At 41.4% G+C, this 23,814-nt stretch overlaps 1 protein-coding gene across 5 annotated transcripts in view; it reads right to left on the reverse strand.

The window, feature by feature from the left end:
* Window positions 1-23,814, reverse strand: part of thsd7ba (thrombospondin, type I, domain containing 7Ba) — a 646,137-nt gene that overhangs the window by 367,842 nt on the left and 254,481 nt on the right. For all 5 annotated transcript variants that reach the window (XM_067987207.1, XM_067987208.1, XM_067987209.1 and 2 more), the window contains exon 5: window positions 14,916-15,085. In XM_067987207.1, coding sequence (XP_067843308.1) covers window positions 14,916-15,085 — 170 coding nt within the window. The remainder of the gene's footprint in view (window positions 1-14,915; window positions 15,086-23,814) is intronic.

The raw sequence follows: 23,814 nt of genomic DNA on the forward strand, positions 1-23,814 counted from the left end.
TCTAGAATACTGTGTCCATTTGGTCTCCCCACTTGGTAAGATGTAAGGAATCTTACAACACCAGGTTATAGTCCAACAGTTTTATTTGAAAATCACAAGCTTTCGGAGATTATCTCCTTCGTCAGGTGAGTGAGTGAAAGGTTCTCAAATCGCATATCTTATATTAGGCTAGGACACGATCACACCAATCAAAGGTGTTGTTGGTGTTCAGACAGTATTGCAGTTTGGCAAGTGAGCGTGGGTTCCTGAGAGGAGTTGTGAGCCAAGTGTGTCGGGGATATCCCTTGCCCCCAAGCAGCGAGCTTCTCACTTGCTGTGCAGTTGCAAAGGGCAGGGAGATGAGGATTGCCACAACAGGAAAGCTATTCAGGATAGCGGGCACAGACCTGCATAATATATCGCCGTTCCTTCATTGTCGCTGGGTCAAAATCCTGGAACTCCCTTCCTAACAGCACTGTGGGAGAACCGTCACCACACGGACTGCAGCGGTTCAAGAAGGCGGCTCACCACCACCTTCTCGAGGGCAATTAGGGATGGGCAATAAATGCCGGCCTTGCCAGCGACGCCCACATCCCGTGAACGAATAAAAAAAAAAATGGTCATCACACACCTGTTGCGCATTAATAGAGTGGAAGCCTTTGTGACTCAAGAAAGCAGTGGGCTCGTCTGAGGAAGCCCACAGAGCAGCGTGGATGCAGTCAACGATGCCAGGGACTTGGGGGAAACCTGCAATCTGCGTGAACCCCAGAGCCCTATCCTGCTGTTTCCAGTTGTCCATGGGGAACACAATGAAATTGTCTGCTGTCTGAAGAAGCCCACAGGGCAACGTGTGTACAATCCACGATGGCATGAACATGGAGGAAGCCTGCAATCTGCACAAATCCCAGGGCCCTATCCTGCTGATTCTAGTTGTCCCTAAGGAACGTGATGAATTTGTTTGCTCCAGCAAACATGGCATCAGTCACCTGCTCAATGGACACATGACCTGCAGACTGACTGGTACTGCTGATATCCCCTGTGGCAGCCTGGAAGGTTGTTGAGGTATGCAGTGATGTTCACCGCAATTGCAATGCCTTGCTGTGCTTGCTCTGGCAGTTGGTTGCAGGAAGCGACACAATAATGACAGCTTCCCGAGGGAAGCACAGCCTTCTTGTGCACTGCTCCTCTGAGAAGTGCAGGTATGGGAGAATTAGGATTCCTACAAGCTCTCCTCCTTCTGCTTGCACTCCCTGCTGCTGTATCTGTAGCTTTGTGCGCTCCTTGCTCTTGATCCATAGAATCAAACAGCTCAGAAGGGAACCATTTAGTCCATCGTGCCTGTGCTAGCCCTTTGAAAGAGCTATTTAATTAGTCCCACTCCCTTGCTCTTTCCCCATAGTCCTGTAAATGTTTCATTTTCCAATATTTATCTAATTCCCTTTTGAAAGTTACTGTTGAATCTGCTTTCACCACCCTGTCATGCAGTGTATTCCAGATCATATCAACTCACTGTGTAACAAAAATTCTCAACTCCCCTCTGGTTCTTTTGCTAATTACCTTAAACCTGTGTCCTCTGATTAACAACCCTCTTGCCACTGGAAACAGTTTCTCCCTATCTACTCTATCGAAACAGCTCAAAATTTTGAACACCTCTATTAAATCTCCCCTTAATCTTCTCTGCTCAAAAGAGAACAATCTCAGCTTCTCTAATCTCTCCACATAACTGAAGTCCCTCAACCCTGGTACCATTCTAGTAAATCTCTTCTGCACTCTCTCCAAGGCCTTGTGAGTCCAAGGGGCGGGAGGAGAGTCCGAGAGACGAGAGGAGCGTCCGAGAGCCGAGAGAAAAGCGCAGTTTAAAAGGAGTGTCCGAGAGCGAGAGGAGAGTCCGGGAGCAGGAAGAGAGTTTGAGAGGTGAGTGCAGTGTAAAAGGAAAGTCCCGGGTGCGGGAAGAGAGTCTGAGAGGTGAATACAGTGTAAATCTAAGGCAAGTCATGGCAGCACAGCTCGCACCCGTGATATGCTCCACCTGCACTATATGGGAAGTCATGGACACTACCGGTGTCCCTGGTGACCATGTATGCAGGAAGTGTGTCCAGCTGCAGCTACTGGCTAACCACATTTCAGAGCTGGAGCTGCGGGTGGATTCACTGTGGAGCATCCGCGATGCTGAGATTATCGTGGATAGCACGTTCAGTGAGGTGGTCACACCACAGGTAGAGATTACGCAGGCAGAAAGGAAATGGGTGACCCCCAGGCAGAGTAAAAGGTCTAGGCAGGTAGAGTAGGAGTCCCCTGGGGCCATCTCCCTCTCAAACAGATATACCGCTTTGGATACTGTTGGGGGAGATGGCTTATCAGGGGAAAGCAGCAAGAGCCAAGTTCGTGGCAACACGGGTGGCTCTGCTGCACAGGAGGGGAGGAAGAAGAGTGGCAGGGCTATCATGATAGGGGATTCAATTGTTAGGGGAACAGATAGACGTTTCTGCGGCCGCAAACCTGACTCCAGGATGGTATGTTGCCTCCCTGGTGCTAGGGTCAAGGATGTCACGGAGCGGCTGCAGGGCATTCTGGAGGGGGAGGGTGAACATAGGAACAGGAGTAGGCCATTCAGCCCCTCGTACCTGCTCCGCCATTTGATAAGATCATGACTTATCTGTGATCAAACTCCATATACCAGCCTTTGGCCCATATCCCTTAATACCTTTGGTTGCCAAAAAGCTATCCATCTCAGATTTAAATTTGGCAATTGAGCTAGTATCAATTGCCGTTTGCGGAAGAGAGTTCCAAACTTCTACCACCCTTTGTGTGTAGAAATGTTTTCTAATCTCACTCCTGAAAGGTCTGGCTCTAATTTTTAGACTGTGCCCCCTACTCCTTAAATCCCCAACCAGCAGAAATAGTTCCTCTCTATCCACCCTATCCGTTCCCCTTAATATCTTATAAACTTGGATCACCCCTTAACCTTCGAAACTCCAGAGAATACAACCCCAATTTGTGTAATCTCTCCTCGTAACTTAACCCTTGAAGTCCGGGTATCATTCTAGTAAACCTACGCTGCACTCCCTCCAAGGCCAATATGTCCTTTCGAAGGTGCGGTGCCCAGAACTGCTCACAGTACTCCAGGTGTGGTCTAACCAGGGTTTTGTATAGCTGCAGCATAACTTCTGCCCCCTTGTACTCCAGTCCTCCAGAAATAAAGGCCAGCATTCCATTAGCCTTCTTGATTATTTTATGCACCTGTTCATGAACAGCCAGTAGTCGTGGTCCATATCGGTACCAATGACATAGGTAAAAAAGGGGCTGAGGTCCTGCATGGTGAATTTAAGGAGTTAGGGGATAAATTAAAAAGCAGGACCTCAAAGGTAGTGATCTCAGGATTACTATCAGTGCCACATGCTCGTGATTATAGGAACAGGAGAATAGACCAGATGAATGCATGGCTGCAGGGATGGTGTAGGAGGGAGGCATTTAGATTCCTGGGACATTGGGACCGGTTCTGGGGAAGGTGGGACCTGTACAAGCGGGACAGGTTACACCAGAGCAGGACCAATGTCCTCGCGGGGGTGTTTGCCAGTGCTGTTGGGGAAGGTTTAAACTAGAATGGCAGGGGAATGGGAACCTGAGCAGGGAGACAGTGGAGGGGGAAACAAGGATAGAAACAAAAGACAGAAAGGGAAGAAGCAATCGTGGAAGGCAGAGAAAACAAGGGCGAAAAACAAATAGGGCCATAGTGCAAAATAAAACTAAGATGATTAGCAATCTTAAAACAACAACTCTAAAGGCATTGTGTCTTAATGCACGGAGCATTCGCAATAAGGTACATGAATTTACAGCGCAGATAGATATTAATGGTTATTATATAGTTGCGATTACGGAGACATGGCTGCAGGGTGACCAAGGATGGGAACTGAACATCCAGAGGTATTCAATATTTAGGAAGGACAGGCAAGAAGGGAAAGGAGATCGGGTAGCATTGTTAATAAGATTGTTGATTAATCCTTTCTCATTGCACAATACCCAGTCTAGGATCGCCTGTTCTCTAGTTGGTTCCTCAACGTTTTGGTCTAGAAAACCATCATGTACACAAACCAGGAATTCCTCCCCCACAGAGGAGACACATAAAATTGCCAGAAAAAGCAGCAAGCCTGAGGATTGGGAGCAGTTTAGAATTCAGCAAAGGAGAACAAAGAGACAAAAGAGAGGAAAAATAGAGTATGAGAGTAAACTAGCAGGGAACATAAAAACTGACTGTAAAAGCTTCTATAAATACGTCAAGAGAAAAAGATTAGTGAAGACAAATGTAGGTCCCTTACAGTCAGAAATGGGGAAATTATAATGGGGAACAAAGAAATGGCAGAACAATTAAACACATACTTTGGTTGTGTCTTCACAAAGAAGGACACAAATAACCTCCCAGAAATGTTAGGGAACCAAAGGTCTAGTGAGAATGAGGAACTAAAGGAAACAATTATTCGTAAAAAAAAGTGCTCGGGAAATTAATGGGGCGAAAGGCTGACAAATCCCCAGGGCCTGATAATCGACATCCCAGAGTACTAACATAAGAACATAAGAACTTGGAGCAGGAGTAGGCCAATCGGCCCCTCGAGCCTGCTCCGCCATTCAATAAGATCATGGCTGATCTGATCCCAACCACAAATCTAAAGAACACAAGAAGTAGGAGCAGGACCCGGCCACACGGCCCCTGGGCCCTCTCCGCCACCCACAGGGCATTGACCGATCCGAACTCAGCTTCATGTCCAATTTCCTGCCCGCTCCCCATAACCCCTAATTCCCTTTACTTCTAGAAAACTGTCTATTTCTGTTTTAAATTTATCTAATGATGTAGCTTCCACAGCTTCCTGGGGCAGCAAATTCCACAGACCTACCACCCTCTGAGTGAAGAAGTTTCTCCTCATCTCAGTTTTGAAAGAGCAGCCCCTTATTCTAAGATTATGCCCCCTAGTTCTAGTTTCACCCATCTTTGGGAACATCCTTACCGCATCCACCCGATCAAGCCCCTTCACAATCTTATATGTTTCAATAAGATCGCCTCTCATTCTTCTGAACTCCAATGAGTAGAGTCCCAACCTACTCAACCTCTCCTCATATGTCCGCCCCCTCATCCCCGGGATTAACCGAGTGAACCTTCTTTGTACTGCCTCGAGAGCAAGTATGTCTTTTCTTAAGTATGGACACCAAAACTGTTTGCAGTATTCCAGGTGCGGTCTCACCAATACCTTATATAACTGCAGCAATACCTCCCTGTTTTTATATTCGATCCCCCTAGCAATAAAAGCCAACATTGCGTTGGCTTTCTTGATCACCTGCTGCACCTGCATACCAACTTTTTGATTTTCTTGCACTCGGACCCCCAGATCCCTTTGTACTGCAGTACTTTCCAGTCTCTCGCCATTAAGAAAATAACTTACTAAAGGAAGTGGCCCTGGAAATAATGGATGCATTGGTGGTCATCTTCCAAAATTCTGTGGACTCTGGAACAGTTCCTACAGATTGGAGGGTGGCAAATGTAACCCCACTATTTAAAAAAGGAGAGAGAGAAAAAACAGGGAATTACAGACCAGTTAACCTAACATCAGTAGTGGGGAAAATGCTAGAGTCTATTATAAAAGATGTGATAACAGAACACTTGGAGGGCATTAACAGGATTGGACAAAGTCAGCATGGGTTTATGAAAGGAAAATCATGCTTAACAAATCGACTGGAGTTTTTTTGAGGATGTAACTAGTAGAATAGATAGGGGAGAAGCAGTGGATGTGGTTGGATTTTCAGAAGGCTTTTGATAAGGTCCCACACAAGAGGTTAGTGTGCAAAATTAAAGCACATGGGATTGGGGGGAATATACTGACATGGATTGAGAATTGATTGTTAGACAGGAAACAGAGAGTAGGAATAAACGGGTCTTTTTCCGGGTGACAGGCAGTGACTAGTGGGGTACCGCAGGGATCATGCTTGGCCCCCAGCTATTCACAATATAGATCAATGATTTGGATGAGGGAACTAAATGTAACATTTCCAAGTTTGCAGACAACACAAAGCTGGGGTGGAATATGAGCTGTGAGGAGGATGCAAAGAGGCTCCAATGTGATTTTGACAAGTTGGATGAGTGGGCAAGAACATGGCAGATGCAGTATAACGTGGATAAATGTGAGGTTATCCACTTTGGATGTAAAAACAGAAAGGCAGATTATTATCTGAATGGTGATAGATTGGGAAAAAGAGGTGCAACGAGACCTGGGTGTCCTTGTACACCAGTTGCTGAAAGCGAGCATTCAGGTGCAGCAAGCAGTTAGGAAGGCGAATGGTATGTTGGCCTTCATTGCAAGAGGATTTGAGTACAGGTGCAGGGATGTCTTACCGCAGTTATACAGGGCCTTGGTGAGACCACATCTGGAGTATTGTGTGCAGTTTTGGTCTCCTTATCTGAGGAAGGATGTCCTTGCCATGGAGGGAGTGCGACAACGGTTTACCAGACTGATTCCTGGGATGGCAGGACTGACGTATGAGGAGAGATTGGGTCGACTAGGCTTATATTCACTAGAGTTTAGAAGAATGAGAGGTGATCTCATTGAAACATATAAAATTCTAACAGAACTAGACAGACTAGATGCAGGGAGGATGTTCCTGATGGCTGGGGAGTCCAGAAACAGGGATCACAGTCTCACGATACGGGGTATGCCATTTAGAACCGAGATGAGGAGAAATTTCTTCACTCGGAAGGTGGTGAACCTGTGGAATTTTCTACCACAGAAGGCAGTGGAGGCCAAGTCATTAGATGTATTCAAGAAGGAGAAAGATATATTTCTTAATGCTAAAGGGATCAAGAGATATGGGGAAAAATCGCAACAGGGTACTGAGTTAGACAATCAGCCATGATCATTTTGAATGGCAGAGCAGGCCCGAAAGGCCGAATGGCCTAATCTTGCTCCCATTTTCTATGTTTCTATGACATCCTTCCTAAAGTGTGATGCCCAGAATTGAACACAATACTCCAGCAATCAAAAGCAAAATACTGTACATACTGGAAATCTGAAATAAAAACAGAAAATGCTGGAGAAGCTCAGCAAATCAGGCAGCATCTGTGGAGAAAGAAAGAGTTAACATTTCAGATTGAAGACCTTTCATCAGAACTGGAAGAAGTTGAAGATTAAAACGTTTTTAAGCAAATACAGAGCCAGGGAAAGGGGAGGGGGAGGACGAGGAGGGGAGGAAAGAACACACGACAGGGTGGAGGGCAGGAGTGATTAAATGACAAAAGGGATGATGGTGCAAGGCAAGGAGGGTGAAGAAACAAAAGATGGGTCTAGAGGAGCAGTAAATGGCAACAGCAGAACCATTACCAGCACCTGCTGTCCAAAAATAATGGGAACAATAGTTATGATCTGAAGTTATTGAAATCAATGTTGAGTCCAGAAGGTTGTAAAGTGCTTAATGGAAAGATAAAGTGCTGTTCCTCGAGCTTCCGTTGAGCTTCACTGGAACAGTGTAGGAGGCCGAGGACAGAAAGTTCAGAGTGGGAGTGGGCCGGAGAATTAAAATGGCAAGCGACCGGAAGGTCAGGGTCACGCTTGCGGACTGAGCAGAGGTGTTTCGCAAAGCACCTTACGGGTTCCCATAGTGACAACTTTTATGGGGACGGGTCTTGCCCTGGAGTGGATAATTTCATCAACTTTGCTTCCAATTTCCACCCTTCCCCTACCTTCACATGGTTCATCGCGGACTCTTCCCTTCCTCGACTTCTCTATCTCCATTTCTGGGGATAGGCTGTCGACCAATATCTACTATAAGCCCTCCCACGGCTATCTTGATTATATTTCCTCCCACCACGCTTCCTGTAAAGACTCTATTCCTTTCTCCCAGTTTCTCCGTCTCATCTGTTCTGATGATGCCACCTTCCACATCAGTGCTTCCGATCTGTCTTCCTTTTCCCTCAACCGAGAATTCCCCTCCACTGTAGTTGATAGGGCCCTCGGCTGTGTCCGTCCCATTTCCCGCACTTCCATCCTCACCCTTTCCCTTCCCCTCCCTCCCAGAACCATGATAGGGACCCCTTGTCCTCACCTTCCACCCCACCAGCCTCCACATTGAACGTATCATCCTCCTCCATTTCCGTCACCTCTAGCGCGATGCCACCACCAAAGACCAATTCCCCTCCCCTCCCCTTTCAGCATTCCAAAGGGACCGTTCCCTCCTCAACACCCTGGCCCACTCTTCCATCACCCCCAACACCCACTCTCCTCCCCACGGCATCTTCCCATGTGAGCGCAGGAGATGTAACACCTGCCCTTTCACCTCCTCCCTTCCCAACTTCCAAGGTCCCAAACACTCCTTCCAGGTGAAACAGCGATTTACTTGTACGTTCTTCAATTTAGTATACTGTATTCGCTGCTCACGCTGTGGTCTCCTCTACATTGGGGAGACCAAATGTAGATTGGGTGATTGATTTGCTGAACACCTCCGCTCAGTCTGCGAGGGTGACCCTGACCTTCCGGTCACTTGCCATTTTAATTCTCAGGCCCACTCCCACTCTGACCTCACTGTACTCGGCCTCCTACACTGTTCCAGTGAAGCTCAATGGAAGCTCAAGGAACAGCACCTTATTTTTCAATTAGGCACTTTACAACCTTCCAGTCTCAACACTGATTTTAATAACTTCAGATCATAACCACTGCTCCCATTTTTCGGACAGTAGGTGGTGGTAATGGCCATTCATTGCTCCTCTGGACCCATCTTTTGTTTCTTCACTTGTCTCATTACTGCCTTCCTTGCCTTGCACCATCATCCCTTTTGTCATTTAATCACTCCTGCCCTCCATCCTATTAGAAACCTTCCCTTTCATTCTTTCCTCCCCTCCCTTCCCACCACCACCACCCCCCCACCAATCCCAGGCTCTTAACTTACATAAAAACTGTTGAATCTTCAATTTCTTCCAGTTCTGATGAAAGGTCATCGACCTGAAATGTTAACTCTGATTCTTTCTCCACCGATGCTGCCTGACTTGCTGAGTATTTCCAGCATTTTCTGTTTTCATTTCAAATTTCCAGCATTTTGCTTTTGATTTAGTGTTTAATAAAGGTTTAGCATAACTTCCTTGCTTTTGTACTCTGTGCTTCTATTTATAAAGCCAAGGATTCCAGAAGTTTTTTTTTGAACAGCCCTCCTAACTTGTCCTGTCACCTTCAAAGATTTGTATACGTAAACCCCCAGGTCTCTTTGTTTCTGCACCCCCTTTAAAATTGTTCCATTTAGTTTACATTGCCTTCAAACTTAAATATCCTGAAGGAGCATGAAGCAAAAATGTAAAGGATGAAACAAGGGACAAAGATGTAGAAAAATGAAAGTGCAGTAAACAAGAAACAAACAGTCAGAACATTTTGGATTCATGCATTTTCATTTACTGAATACTGACTATGCCCAAGGATTTATTGTTGGCCCTTTCCTTTTCTTCATCTATATGCTGCCCTTTTACAACATTATATGCAGGCAAAGGGTTAGCTTGGTGACAACCCAGCTCTACCTTTCTCCAACTGCCCTTCATCCCATGACCACCTCTGTGCTATCAGTTGGCTTGTCTGACTATATCTAAATCCTTTTCCCATTCAACTCCTGATCACTCTACTACCCCTCTTGGGCCCCCAAGCAAGTCAACATTGTTAATGATTCCCTTTGCTCAGGCACCATCTCTTTCAAACTGCTATCAACATGCCTACCTCAAAAATTCCACCCATGACTCATCCATCCTCTCACTTTATCACCCCATCTTTAACTTCTCTTCTCTCTCCAAGATCTTTGAATGTGTCATTGCCACCCAGCTCCGTGCTCCATCTCTCGCAAAACTTCTGGCTTCCATCCTGCTCAGAGCACCAAGACTACCCAGGCCAAAGTTATCAATGACATCCTTTGTGACTGCATCACAAAGTGACTGCATCATCCATCCTTAGCCTTTCTGCAGCAACCACATTGCTCTCCTGTATCATCTCTCATCCATTGTCCAGCTCCACAGGACTACCCTGGTGTGATTCCCAAGTTGTGAAATTCAATTCAATAAGTCTGGTCATTTGCCAGAAAAAAAATGACAATGAAAGCTGCCAGATTGTCATAAAAACCCCACTGGCTCAGTAATGTTCTTCAGGGGTGGGAACCTGCCACCCCTACCTGGTCCGGCCTACATGTAACTGCAGTCTCACGTTACATCAATGATTCTTAATGACTTTGCTTTTAAGCTGCTGCAGACATTTAAACTCTGCAATATCAATCATATTCCACACATAGAACGGCATGTTCCCAATGACAGACATTCTTGACACCAGAACTCACTGCCTCCTTACAAGTAAGGCTGACCCCAGAAATTCTGGTGAGGTCATGCATTGTTAAGTGCATGCTTTTATGCGCCACCCAACTCCCGCCTGATCGGTGCCCAACCAGAAAACCTACAACAGTGAATTAATAGTAAGTTAACACAGTGTCTTTTTCTGTTCCTGCCCTAGGATCAAATCCAAATACATTAATAGCATGGAAATCCCTTTGTGCCAAATTAAAGGGTTCAAAGTAAATTGAGTGTGCAGTCTTGACCTTGCTCTTAGTTGGATGTGTACCCATAATTTAGCACTAATAAGTAATCTCACTCAGAAAAGCCATAAGGATGTCAGTTGTCGGAAATGCAAATGTCACATTGATGCAATAGGAATTTTCTGGAGTTAGGCCACAGATCAGCCATGATCTCATTGAATGGCAGAACAGGCTCGAGGGACTAAATCGCCTACTCCTGTTCTTATGTTCCTATGTTCTTCTGAAGATAGATTTAAGGCACATTGTTGGAGATAACTAGAGTGACCATATCATTTGACTGTTACGGGATCAGAATCACTTAATGCTGACAAAGGACTAAAAAGTGTTAATTTAATCCAATCCCCAACATTAACATCCCTCAGATGATCAACACACAGGTGGATTTCCTACAAATGTTTCATTAGAAACATTGCTTTAGGCTCCCAAACTGCATTTTAACCTTAAGATAATAGGTCTGGTGATATAGTGCAACCATAAGGCTGCTGATTAAATCATTAGAACAACCAAGAACAGCAAAGCATCTTACTATAAGGGGATAAGATTCCCTTTTCTGCAATCACCTGGATGTCGTGAAAAATAAAAATTTGAGGATAGTGAGGGGAGAACGAATGGTCCATCTGTGGTCTTCATCGGGAAATTGAAAGGTCTGCTTCATTGTTTTGTAAATGTTATGAACATTGGTATGAACAAATGATAAAACATAATTCTGCATAACAGAAATTTGGGTCAATTTGAAATAATTTTCCACAGTGACCCATACTTGTTTTCTTTGTATTGTGGATAATATCTTAACTTCAAAAGTCACAATTCCTATTACAGTGAACTTTATATATCGAGGTCTAAGGGGACTCATATATCAAGATTTCTGCTCCTGGCCAAGAATGTTTTTTTTGAAAGATCAAACTCCATCAAGTCAGGTGGACCCAACATATTGCATAAAAATGTTCTCAGATAAAGTTTCTCATGGGCAGTTCCCTCAAGGTGCCCATGCGAACAAACCATTCATGTCATTCTTGAAGTGATTAACCCTCCACATTACCATTTGTTGTACCTTTCTGGTTTCAGATGACCAATAGAATACCTCGATAAAATACATCAGGTTCCCACCCCTCCAAACTTTGCAGAACGACAGGAGAAAAATTCATTGTCACATCAACATGTTACACCACTGGCTTGCCATCAGTTTAATTTCTCAAAACGGAGGGGTTTTTTTTTTAAGACTGGTACCTGTCTTTAAATCACAGCCAATTCAAAAGTATGCAATAGCTTCAAAGGAATCACATCTTTGCTTTAGTTGGACTACTTCTGAAGCCTTTCCACAAGAAAATTTATAGCACTAAGTTAAGAGACTACAGTAAAGGCTATTTTTTTTTTCATATGACTGCACCTCAGTTGCAATCAACAAAGAGTGAACAATAAAGATGGGCAGCCAAGCAAAGAAGCTTGTAAATTATATACGGGACAGAAAGACAGAAACAAACATATGGCTGACAGAATAGTCAATGGATGGAGATGAAGATGGATATGGTGTATTCACTCCTAAATGTGAAAATGAGAACTATTGCTGATCCAGCATATTTTATGGGAGACATTAGTGTGATAGACAGTAGAAGAATAGTACCGGCGGAGATACAGTGCTTTATATAGTGGCACCAGCAACAAAGAAAGTCACAAATATAGGTATATATTTTAACTGCAAGGAATCCAGTGACACCCTCATAGCAATGTGACAAATATAATGGGCCAGAAATCGCTCCCGAAATAACGGTGGAGCTCAACAGTGCTCTCAGTTCTTAGTGGTGAATTGAAGGAGCAAGTTCCCGCGTTTGCACATGCGCAGTGAAACGCAGAAATCATGAACTTGCTCCTAGTGGTTCGCTGACGATATGACAGCTTCGAATTAAAGGGCCATCGCATGCTGCAATCAGGGAAATCATTGGAAAAGCACAAACTTGCTTATCTGTCCAGCTGACAAGTAACTAATTACGCCACCAAACAAGTATGCTTAAAAATACCAGATCTAAACTAAGTCTTAACAGCACAGTTAGTCTTAATGGCGGCCAAACAACTAAAAATCAACTTTTAAAAATGTGGAGTCTCATATTACTCCTTATTTTAATAGATTTTGGTCATTAAAAAAAAATTTAAAATTTCCCTTCTGTCTCTTTAATTTAATTCAATTATTTCTTTGGCTTTTCATTAAGAAAATATAAAATCTTTATTTACAATGATATCCAGAATACTAACTTTAAGTTACGAGGAGAGATTACACAAGTTGGGGTTGTATTCTCTAGAGTTTCGAAGGTTAAGGGGTGATCTGATCGAAGTTTATAAGATATTAAGGGGAACAGATAGGGTGGATAGAGAGAAACTATTTCCGCTGGTTGCGGATTCTCGGAGTAGGGGGCACAGTCTAAAAATTAGAGCCAGACCTTTCAGGAGCGAGATTAGAAAACATTTCTACACACAAAGGGTGGTAGAAGTTTGGAACTCTCTTCCGCAAATGGCAATTGATAATAGCTCAATTGCTAAATTTAAATGTGAGATAGATAGCTTTTTGGCAACCAAAGGTATAAAGGGATATGGGCCAAAGGCAGGTATATGGAGTTAGATCACAGATCAGCCATGACCTTATCAAATGGCGGAGCAGGCACGAGGGGCTGAATGGCCTACTCCTGTTCCTATGTTCCTAAATGAATGAAGTCTGCTTGCCTGCTTGAGCAATGCAGCCTGAATCTGAGGCCGTGATATCTCTTCCTGACAGATTTTGTGGGAGTGTCTTCTCCTCACACACTTTTCCAGCCGTGCGGCAACTCACGCTGCTCAGAGGCTCGGTTGATAGCGCACATTTTGCTTAAACTTCAAATTCAAGCAATTGGACACCACAGAGCTCGCTGTAAGTATTTCCGTTAATTAAATTCGCAGGACCTGCGGTGAGCGTTGCCTTGCCACTCTGCACGATTTCTGGCCCAATAAGATTACAATATTCTTGTTCATTCTCAGAATACTATGAATTTAGCAATGTCAATATCTCTAGTTCTACATTATAATATTCATTATTAATAAATCAAAAATATTTTGCAGATGTTATGTGAAAGAAAGTATTACTGTATTTTGAAACCTACAAGTATTTTTCAACATTTAAAGGATTAAAAGCTGCTGTAGCACACGTTGTCATTTTGTATGTACAACTACTTGCAGGTCTTAGATTTACCATTCATTATTCAATGATATTCCTTCTTATAAGAGCTGTTAAATTATTTAATTGTACTTGTGCTGCTCTCTTCTGCTTGGTGATAAAAATGAAATGTACTGGAACAAATTGAATCAGTAAATTCTGGCAGTAGTCAACTGCTGGAACACGTGAATAAACTTTAAAGATTTCAGCTTTTGCTAATGGCCCGTAAATTGCTCCGAGCAGTGAACCAGCAATGATTTAAATTCACCCACTAAGTTACCACGTCCTTTTTGGCGGCAACTTGCTTGAACTGCGAGTTCAAATAACATCAGTGTTCTTTCTCGGGCTGTGTGAGTGGCGAAAGGATCGCTAAGGCCCCTCAACCAACCAGCTTGAAGCTACGCTGTGAGAACCAGGAAGTGCAGTTCATAGGCAAACAACGCAGACTAAAAACTCGGATGTGCCCGACAAGGTATTGTAAAATGACAGAGAAAGCAAAATAGATCAGATTAAAAGACTGAGATAAAAGAAACAGAAGGAAAAAGTTAAAAACATTTTTTTTTAAACATTCCAAATTTAAAATTTTTTTCTTAAAATGTGCAAAAACTATTAAAATCAGGAGTAATGAAACACCATAGTTTTCAAAGTTAATTTTTAGTGCCGGAGAGGTTGTTTGGCAGTCATTAATACTTACCACATTGTTAAAACTTAGTTGAGACATAAAAAAATTGAGCGTACCTGTTTTGTGACGTGATTAGTTCGTTTCCAGCTGGGCAGGAGGGCAAGTTGGCACTGGTCCATTGATTGCAGCCGGTGATGTCCCTTTAAGGTGAAGCTGTCACATCGCTGGCAAATCAGGAAGAGCAAGTTCCGGATTTTCGCGTTTAACCGTGCATGTGCAGTCGCTGGAACTTGCTCTTCGATTTCACCACTAATAACGGTGAGTGCTGTTAGGCTCACCGTTATTTTAGAAGCAATTTCTGGGCTAATATGTGGTTTGGCATTTTAAGTGATAAGATAAGCTATATACATAATATTAACTAGGAATCTCACTACAGCTTTACCCAGTGCAGACATCCCAATCTTTACATGAAATGCATGCATGTACATCCAGGCTTTTATTCTTACAAAAAGGGAAATATCAGATAAGTATGCATGATTACAATACCTTCTTTTAATTTCTGTTTGTTAACTTCCCCTGTTTTCTGTGCACAGTAAACCTCTCGTGTCTGTATGCCACCTCCACATAAGGTTGATTGATTGCTTCTGCGCCGGTCCTGCTGACTGAGTAGAGGAGTCACCTGGCACTCGTCCCAGTCAGTGGTTTTCCAAACATACCTAGTGGAAAATGAAAGCAACAAATTGTTTCCTTTCGTTCTATTTGTAAATGTCCATACATCAGAAATTTCATTGGAAATTCACAAATTTACCCGTCTGTAATAAGCACGAGTGTCGCCACTCACATTTATGTTCATTGATTTGTGCTTAGCAACAATTTCATATTTTAATGCGCTAGACTCAAACTTTGTAGTTGTCCATGTCTCTAAATTTTAGAACATACAATAACCACAGTTCATCTGTAAATAAGTGTTTGTGAAAAAAAAGATTTGAAATCATTTTTAAAATTTCATTGAGAGCGAAAAGATAACTGCAGGTCATTGAATAACTCCCAAAGTGCAACAATATTTCAGTATTAAAAATAATGTAAAGATTTGACTTTGCAGATACTGTGGACTGAGAAGTGTACTTGCATTCCACATTTTAAATTATGAAGTACTGGAAACAACTTTCTTAAAAATCATTTGCTGGAAAACATGAGAAAGATACAAGGGATATTCAGTGTTCAAATGGGTACAGTTTGGTAATGGAATGTTGAGCTGTTGACTGATTTAACCCAATGCTGTGATCTGTATATTTATATTATTCATTTGTATAAGTTAGGGAAAGTAAAGCTTCATATTTCCCAAACACAGCCTAATGGGCAACAATGAGAAGCTTCATTTTGAGGGAGATAGACTGATTAGAGCTAAAACTGACTTGTCTTTCTTGGAAGGAGAATGCAGCCCCAAGCTATGTAACAATACTGTGAGGAATTGTGGATGAAATGGAAAAGGTAATAAATGTTTACCTCCCCACCAAAAAGTATATAATTTATACATTATAAAAATAAGTAGGCAAATGGAGTAAAGCACTCAATCAACTTTTGAATGCAAATTATTGTCATAATTACTACACATCTAACATTTTCCAAAATATTATAGGAAGATAGGAGCAGGCGATATAGTCCTTTGAGCCTGTTCCAATTCAATTCGATCATGGCTGATCTGTACTTCAACTCCATTCATCCGCCTTTGTTCCATATTATTCGATACTCTCACCAACAAAAATCTATTGATCTCAGACTTGAAAATTTAAATTGAACCAGCATCCACAGCCTTTTGGGGCAGCAAGTTCCAGATTTCCACTACCCTTTGTGTGAAAACATGCTTCCAGGACCAATATATCTTTCCTGAAGTGCAGTGTCCAAATCTGAACGCAGTACTCCAGATGGGGTCTGTCTAAGACTCTGTACAACTGAAGCATCACTTCCTCACTTTCGAATTCTAACCCCCTTGAGATAAAGGCCTACATTCCAGGAGTTTTTTTTATTACTATTTGTACATGTGCACTAGCCTTTAGTGATTTGTGTACATGGACAGCTAAATCCCTTAGCTTCTCCACAGTTCCTAATCTCTCACCATTAAGAAAAATATTTGATTTGGCCTTCACAGATCCAAAGTGGATGACCTCACACGTCCCCACATTGAAATCCATCTGTCCGTTCACTTAGTCTGTCTATACCCCTTTGTAACTTCCTTCTCCCATCCACAGTTCCTTGGGCAACACCAATTGTCACATATTATTTTTGCTATTAATCTCACCTTATCAAATGTCTTCTCGAAGTCCATATAGACAACATCCATAGACACTCCCCTTTCCACTATGCTAATAATCTCCTCAAACAATTCAACTAGTCAGACATGACCTACCCAATTCTCTGATCAGCTGATACTTGTCCAAGTACTCAGTCACTCTGTTTCTGATGATAAATTCCAGTAACTCCCCCACAAGATATGTTAAACTGACAAGTCTGTAGTTATCTGGTTTCTCCCTCTCGCCCTCTTTAAATAGTGCAGGGACATTTGCAATTTTCGAATCCAAGGGCACAATTCCTGAATCTGGGGAGCATTGGAAAATTATGGCTAATGCATCAGTAATTTCCTCACCTATTTCTTTTAATACCCTGGGGCAGTAAGGCCCTGGAGATTTGGTTATCTTAAATCCCATTATTTTTACCACTAGCATTTTTTAAACTTATATTAAGGAGAGGAAGATGGCAACCTTCTCGTGGCCCTCTCTGTTAAGTGTACCAGCATGACCAATGCCATCAATAAGGAGGCCAAGTGCCAATTGAAAGCCTCCCAGTTCAAAAAGCAACATACTCGATGATCCTAATCAAGATGGTCCTTTTTATGACCATCAAAAAGGAGACATAGGCCACATCTACGTGTCTATCACCTCAACGTGGATAGCTTCTCACCTGCAAAATGTAACTATTTGACCAAGTTGCTGTATGAATTGAATATTGATGTTCTCGCGCTATTAAAGCTGATAATGATAAAGCATCAAAATATCACAATCCCAGAAATAAGTGAGCAGTGAGCTAACATCATCCAAAAACATGGTTCGGCAATGGTCGTGAGACAAGAAATCTGGAGCAACTGTTCCTTGGATTTGAACTCTTCAATGCCAGACACCATCACATCACTTATAGTAAATCCACTAAGTTCCTCTCCTTGACCTATTTTTAGGTTCCTCTATACCGCTGCTATTTTGTCCTCATGCTACACTGTGAAAAAAAATACAAAGTACTCATTTAACAAAGCTGCCATTTCCTTATTATCCATTATAGTCTCATCTGCATCCATCTTTAATGGGCCCACATTCCCCTTTACCACTCTCTTTCTCTTAATATATTTATAAAAACTTTTTCTGTTTGTTCCATGCGCAATTTACCCCATTCACATCATTCCACCTCTCATGCATCCTCCCACCACATTATTTTGAATTGTTTTATTATGTAGACATAGACAATATCGGATCTGCACAAGAAGCAATGAATGGCCATGTTTATAGATCATATAGCTCCCCAGCTGAGTGTCAGCAATACAACTAGGGAAACTTCACTTAATCCTCTTAGTGTCAGCTTGGCTCAGTGGTGGCACTCTCACCTCTAAGTCAAAAGATTGTGGGTCCAAGTCACACTCCAGGACTTGAGCGCTTGATCTTAAATGACACTTCTGTGCAGTACTGAGGAAGTATTTAAGATGCCATCTTTTGGATAAATTGTTAAACCGAGGTACAGTCTGCCCGTTCAGGTGGACACAAAAGATTCTATGATACTACTTCAGTGTTGTCCAATACATTAGCCACCAGCCATATGTAGCTAATTGGGAATCCAAGTGTGTCTAATTGCATTTCTGATTACTAAATAAAAATAAGAAGTAGATACCATTGTTGGGCATGTGATCTCAATACTCATATTTGTGTGGCGTATGTATGTGTACTTTAACTTTTTTGTGCATTTGTTGGTAAAATGGTAAGTTGTAAAGCAGAGTGTGAGACTTTTTTTTTAAATTGTGAGTGCTTTACTTCCTTAATTACTGAATGGTGGTAGATGTCTGTTAAGTACATTCACCTGTATTGAGTAAGTGCATGTAAGGCAATTTCTACTGAAATTTGTGGCTAAAATGGTGACACCTGTAGCTAGTCGCTGATTTCTATTGGACAACTCTGCACTATTTTAAGAAAAACGGAGTTCTCCAGCATCCCGGCCAACATTCCAACATCGCGGCCAACATTCCAACATCGCCATAACAGATTAACGAGTCATTTATCCCAGTTGCCATTTGTGGGACCTTGTGCACAAATTGGTTGTCATGCTTGCCTATAATACAAAAGTGGCTACATTTCAAAAGTAATACATTAGATTTGAAGCCTTTTGGAATATCCTGACGAAATGAACTTTCACGCCTCCTCTAGGTAGCCAATGCATTTCTTAGCATTCATGAATCTGTGCTCATCGGGAAATATGAAAAAGCGCATAACAGTCAAATTTTACAATTATTCCAAGCAGCATTCCTTTCCATCAACAGGATTAGACCCGTATCTTTGATGACGACAAACAAAGCCACTGATGATTAAAGAGTGTCAACAAAGAGTATAGAGTTTTGTTCATTAACATGTAATTGTTTCATGGATTGTATATAGCGATAATGGGGTAATATGATAGAATGGGTAAGTGTACCACAGTTTGTTTACCCTATGAAGTAATATCAATGTGTTTCAAGCAAGTACATAGCTCTGACATAGCTCTGTCTGCTACCTTGGCACTAAGTAACAAGCACTTACATAGCTTGTTGCATTCAATTACAAACAAGGTAATAGCTGAGACTCCCAAGACATGCACTCGGTTATCTCCTTGTGTGCATCAACCGTGCTACTGTAGTTTGGCATTTAGTTGTGAAACTGTGATCCTCTGGAGTCTGAGGCAAAATCCAATACTGAATATGTCTCTGGTATTTTGAACACTGAATAAACAACAATTTAGCTATCAGCAAGCAGTTTTCAAATCAGATGATTTTTTTGAAAATAAATTAGCAGACTAGTAAATAAGCCTTCCCATCCAAACAAAATATAAATTTTGCAATCAAAAAATTAAAAGGAATTGGAATTTTTATACAAAATTTTTAACATGCTGCACTCTTACAAAAACAAAATAATGCCAGGGAGGAGGGTAGTCATTAAAGAAGCATCCCTTAGGCATGGGGCATCTTAAATGAATAACTTTTTTCCAAAGAGAGCTGGCCAACTCTATATTTCCCACAATTCTATATGCAATGCATATATATTATTTAAAAAGACAGCTATGTAAGTGAGGGAGCATTGTTTAGCAAAAAATGATAGGACTACACATTGCTGCCAATGTAAACAACACTGAGCAGGAACGGGTTATACAATGAAGCAGTACACAATCCCCCATAATAAACGCAATGTAGCTATAGTGATTCTTATGAAATTATGGTTCGTGATAAGACTATAAATGCTGCCTTAAATTGATATCAGACCCTTTAGTTATAGAAGTAAGTCCAGATGGTCTCAGAAGCAATATAAGAATGTGGCATTTGACTTTTAAGAACAAGAAATTTTATTGGATTCCTTAATTCTGTTTAGAAACATTTTTCAGCCAAGTACTACAAGCAGTATTGCTTTTACAATGAAGTGAAATAACTATTATATATAAAAACATATTGTGGTAGACCTTGACTTTGTGCGATTGTGTAAAATGGGTGATAGCGAATCGGCAGACTGTTTGACATTTCTCACGATTTTAATATCCATTGACTTCAATGCAAATAAAAATCGAGAGAGATGTAAAATGGTCTGCCGACTCATGATCACCCGTTTTACACTGTCGCACAAAGTCAAGATCTACACCATTGTCCCTTCCAACAAAGCAAATGGAAATGAAAAAGTAGTTCCGTTGATTTCAAAACAACCGACATAAAATAATATTTTAAATATTTTATAAACATGTACATATATAATACTGGCTAACCAACCAAGAAGGATGGGTAGTTCATCTTATCAATAAAAGCTTGTACTTCATGGTGCATCAATTTATTCCACAATCTACTGACGTTAAAGATATTGTTTTATATATATATATATATATATATATATACACACACACTTATGACCAAAGTTCAATTCCCAGTCTCTTAATTGACATTCAGACTCCTCATTCACATAGCATCCCTGATGATGCATTTTGAGAGCTTCTGCTGTTTTGTCTGTGGGAGGGAGGACTACTTGGTCAGGGTATAAATTATTTCAGCCCATCACTTTCCACGTTGCTGAAGAGCATATTACAATAGCTCTACAGAAATACAGTTTTGAATGTGTCTGTGGAAATGTCTATGAACTGAGCATTCCCAGTTCACCATTCCTTTAACCTCTCAGACCTGAATTGGAGTCTAGCCCAGACTGATGGAATTAAAACCATCTATAAACTATAAGGATCTTAATTTATTGGTTGTGAATAAGAAAGAAAGACTTGTATTTATATAGCGCCTTTCATGACATCAAGACGTCCTAAAGTGCTTTACAGCCAATGAGGTTCTTTTGAAAATGTAGTCGGACGACATGAAAGGCACTACATAAGAAAGAATGAAAGAACTTGTATTTATGTAAAATTTGTTTAAGCACTCTCAACCTGGTTGTTAATGGGTGAAATGCAGAGCACAAAACTGTTGGTGTATAGATCCCAAGTCCAAAAAATTATTAGTACAGCATCAGCAACTTGGTATATGTTCAAATTAATGGGAGCAGTCATTTAAACATGAGGTTCCATGGAAAGCACTTATGTGGACCACAAAGACAAAAGGCATGGACACCCCTGCAGCAGGGGTACTCTTCTGAAGTAAAGATGAATTCATATTATTGGGGCAGTGTAAAGAAATCTACCTTGCATCTAAGATACAACCATTCCTGACTTGGAAGTGCTTGATTTCCAGAGAGACAAACTGTGGCCGGGTGGGGGCGGTGGGGTGCAGTGGTAGCGGAGAATGCTCTATTCTCCTTGATAAACAAAAAAAAATCTTTCCTTTCCCAAAAAGTGAAAAACAAGTCAAAAGTTTAAAGAGAGAACACAGTCACTGTCAACTTGATACAGTCTGCAAGATTAGTTTGATCACTGCATATTTTGTAGAAATTTCACCCAATCTGCTTTAACAATATAACAAAAAGGTCTGCTGTCTGACTTGTCCTTCACTATTTTGTGGTCTGTTTTTGAGAGCATTAACATGTGCATGCAAATCATTCTGAATTATTGCAGTGTAAGTTGGTCCTTGATTAATGGTGGTCCCTGTGATCAATAAGCTGGATAACTGGAAGTAACAATTCACTCGAATTCTGCTGAGGAATCATCATTTCTGGAAGCTATTCACGGTTGAGCTGTCATTAACAAGTCACAGTAATAAAAGGATAGCAAGTTAAAGCTGCTGCAAAGAAGACCATGGCGAGTTAACAAGTGAAAGAATCCCACGCTGTGTATATATTGCAGTTCAGGCTGTAATTCACTCAATTTTGATTTTGGAGTACTTGACATAGGTTGCTATTACCTCAGACAGGCTTTTGGAAGAATTTGTGGAGAAAACCAATGCTATTAATAGTGCAGATCTAATTTGATGGGTATGCTGTTTCATATTGAGTGTAGTTCAAAAGATTCTAAGGTAAAAATGAACCTGGGTACTCCAAAACAACATCTCTATATTTACAGATTGCTCATCTGGGTTTATTTTGAGCATTATTATTTAGTATATTTTTATTTAGGTAGACATAGACAGACAAACAACTGACTGCAAATTATCACAACAAATTTCCAGTGATTTTATTACAATTGTTGATCACTAAGTATGGGAGTCATTACGCATCAACTGAAAGGAGGATCCTTGTGGCTAATGTCCATCATGATAACTTACATGAGCAAAAAAAAGAGAAAAAATGAAAATAATCTGCCCTTGCCAGCTGCACAATATAAAGGATTCTGGATACGAGTGTGATTTCCTGGCAGTAATTTCATCCCAGGATTCAGATGATGACCGCAAAGTATTTGAGCTTCCTTCTGGTGATTTATGCAACATCTGAGTCCTTCAATGAGTAGACTGTCTGCTAATTATTTCCACATATTTATTATTGTCTCCATTTACTTTTATTTATTTTTCTGGCACCTATCAATGGATATAACAATCATTCTTTCACTGGTACATCATCACAACGTTGAAGTAACATCACAAAATCACACATCTCAAAGAACCTGGTTAGCCTTGTTGCTCATTTCATATTTATCATGTATTATTCAAGCTGGTTATAACATGTCCTCAATATACAAGATTAATACTTTTCACTCTGTGTTTAAGGAGAACCATGTTTCATGTGTTGCAGTTTGTTTAGGTTGCCGTCTAGAACATGCTACTTCATTCTAAAAATGACCTGAAATAGAATAAAAACATCTCTTGGTTTAATTCTCAGAAATGAAAGTATTTCAGCCGTCATTTTGCCACACAGGATCTTACAGACTTCTTGTCGCTGGCACTGAAGAATAAATAAATGGGGGAAAAAAAAGCCACACAGAGATTAATAGCTCTGTCCCTGAATGATTATAGATCTCCTTTCATGCTGTGTTTCTATTCAATGGGAAATCATTTCGTTGGAGGCTTGCCATGAATTGATCTATCTATTGTCTGGTAGAGTTCATGTGTGGTTAACTTTTGCATTGGTATCTCAGAACAGATCATCTCCCTGTAAGTGTAAAGTGGAGTAGATTCAGCAAATGTTTTTCCAAATAGTTAATTTCGCCGGGTGGACTGGTATTCTGCAGTCTGCTTAGAGCAATATGTGATGTGTCCATAGCTAATCATTAGTGAGTGAGCTGCAAAATTCCAGGTACTTGTGTTCAGAACTTAAACTTATTGTACACACCCCACTGGCTCTTTTGGTGGAGCCTTAGACTTCTATTCAGAGGCCCTAGCTTTGAATCCCAACCTTGTCTAATACATAGCGGGTAATTTTCCAAGTGTGTGCTGCCTTGCCACCAGCACAAAGTGGAAATTCGGGTGTGCTCTGCCCACAGTTTTCTGACCATTCATTTTAATCGTGGGCAGTGCATGCCTAATAGGAACACAGGAACAGGAGTAGGCCATTCAGCCCCTCGAGCCTGTTCTGCCATTTAATTAGATCAAGGCTGATCTGTATTTCAACTCCATTTATCCACCTTTGTTTCATACCCCTCAACACCCTCACCTATCAAAAATTTCCAATATGCACTGCCAGCAGCGAAGCAGATTTGTAAAATCACCCCTTCAACTCAGCTTCCCTCGGTGACTGGGTTTCAGAACTACAACAAGAAAATGAAACCATTAATGCTACTATCTATATTGCACACTACACTAAAGAACTATAAATGT

This window comes from Heptranchias perlo, chromosome 7, assembly GCF_035084215.1.
Source record: "Heptranchias perlo isolate sHepPer1 chromosome 7, sHepPer1.hap1, whole genome shotgun sequence".
NCBI classification, from domain to species: Eukaryota; Metazoa; Chordata; class Chondrichthyes; order Hexanchiformes; family Hexanchidae; genus Heptranchias; species Heptranchias perlo.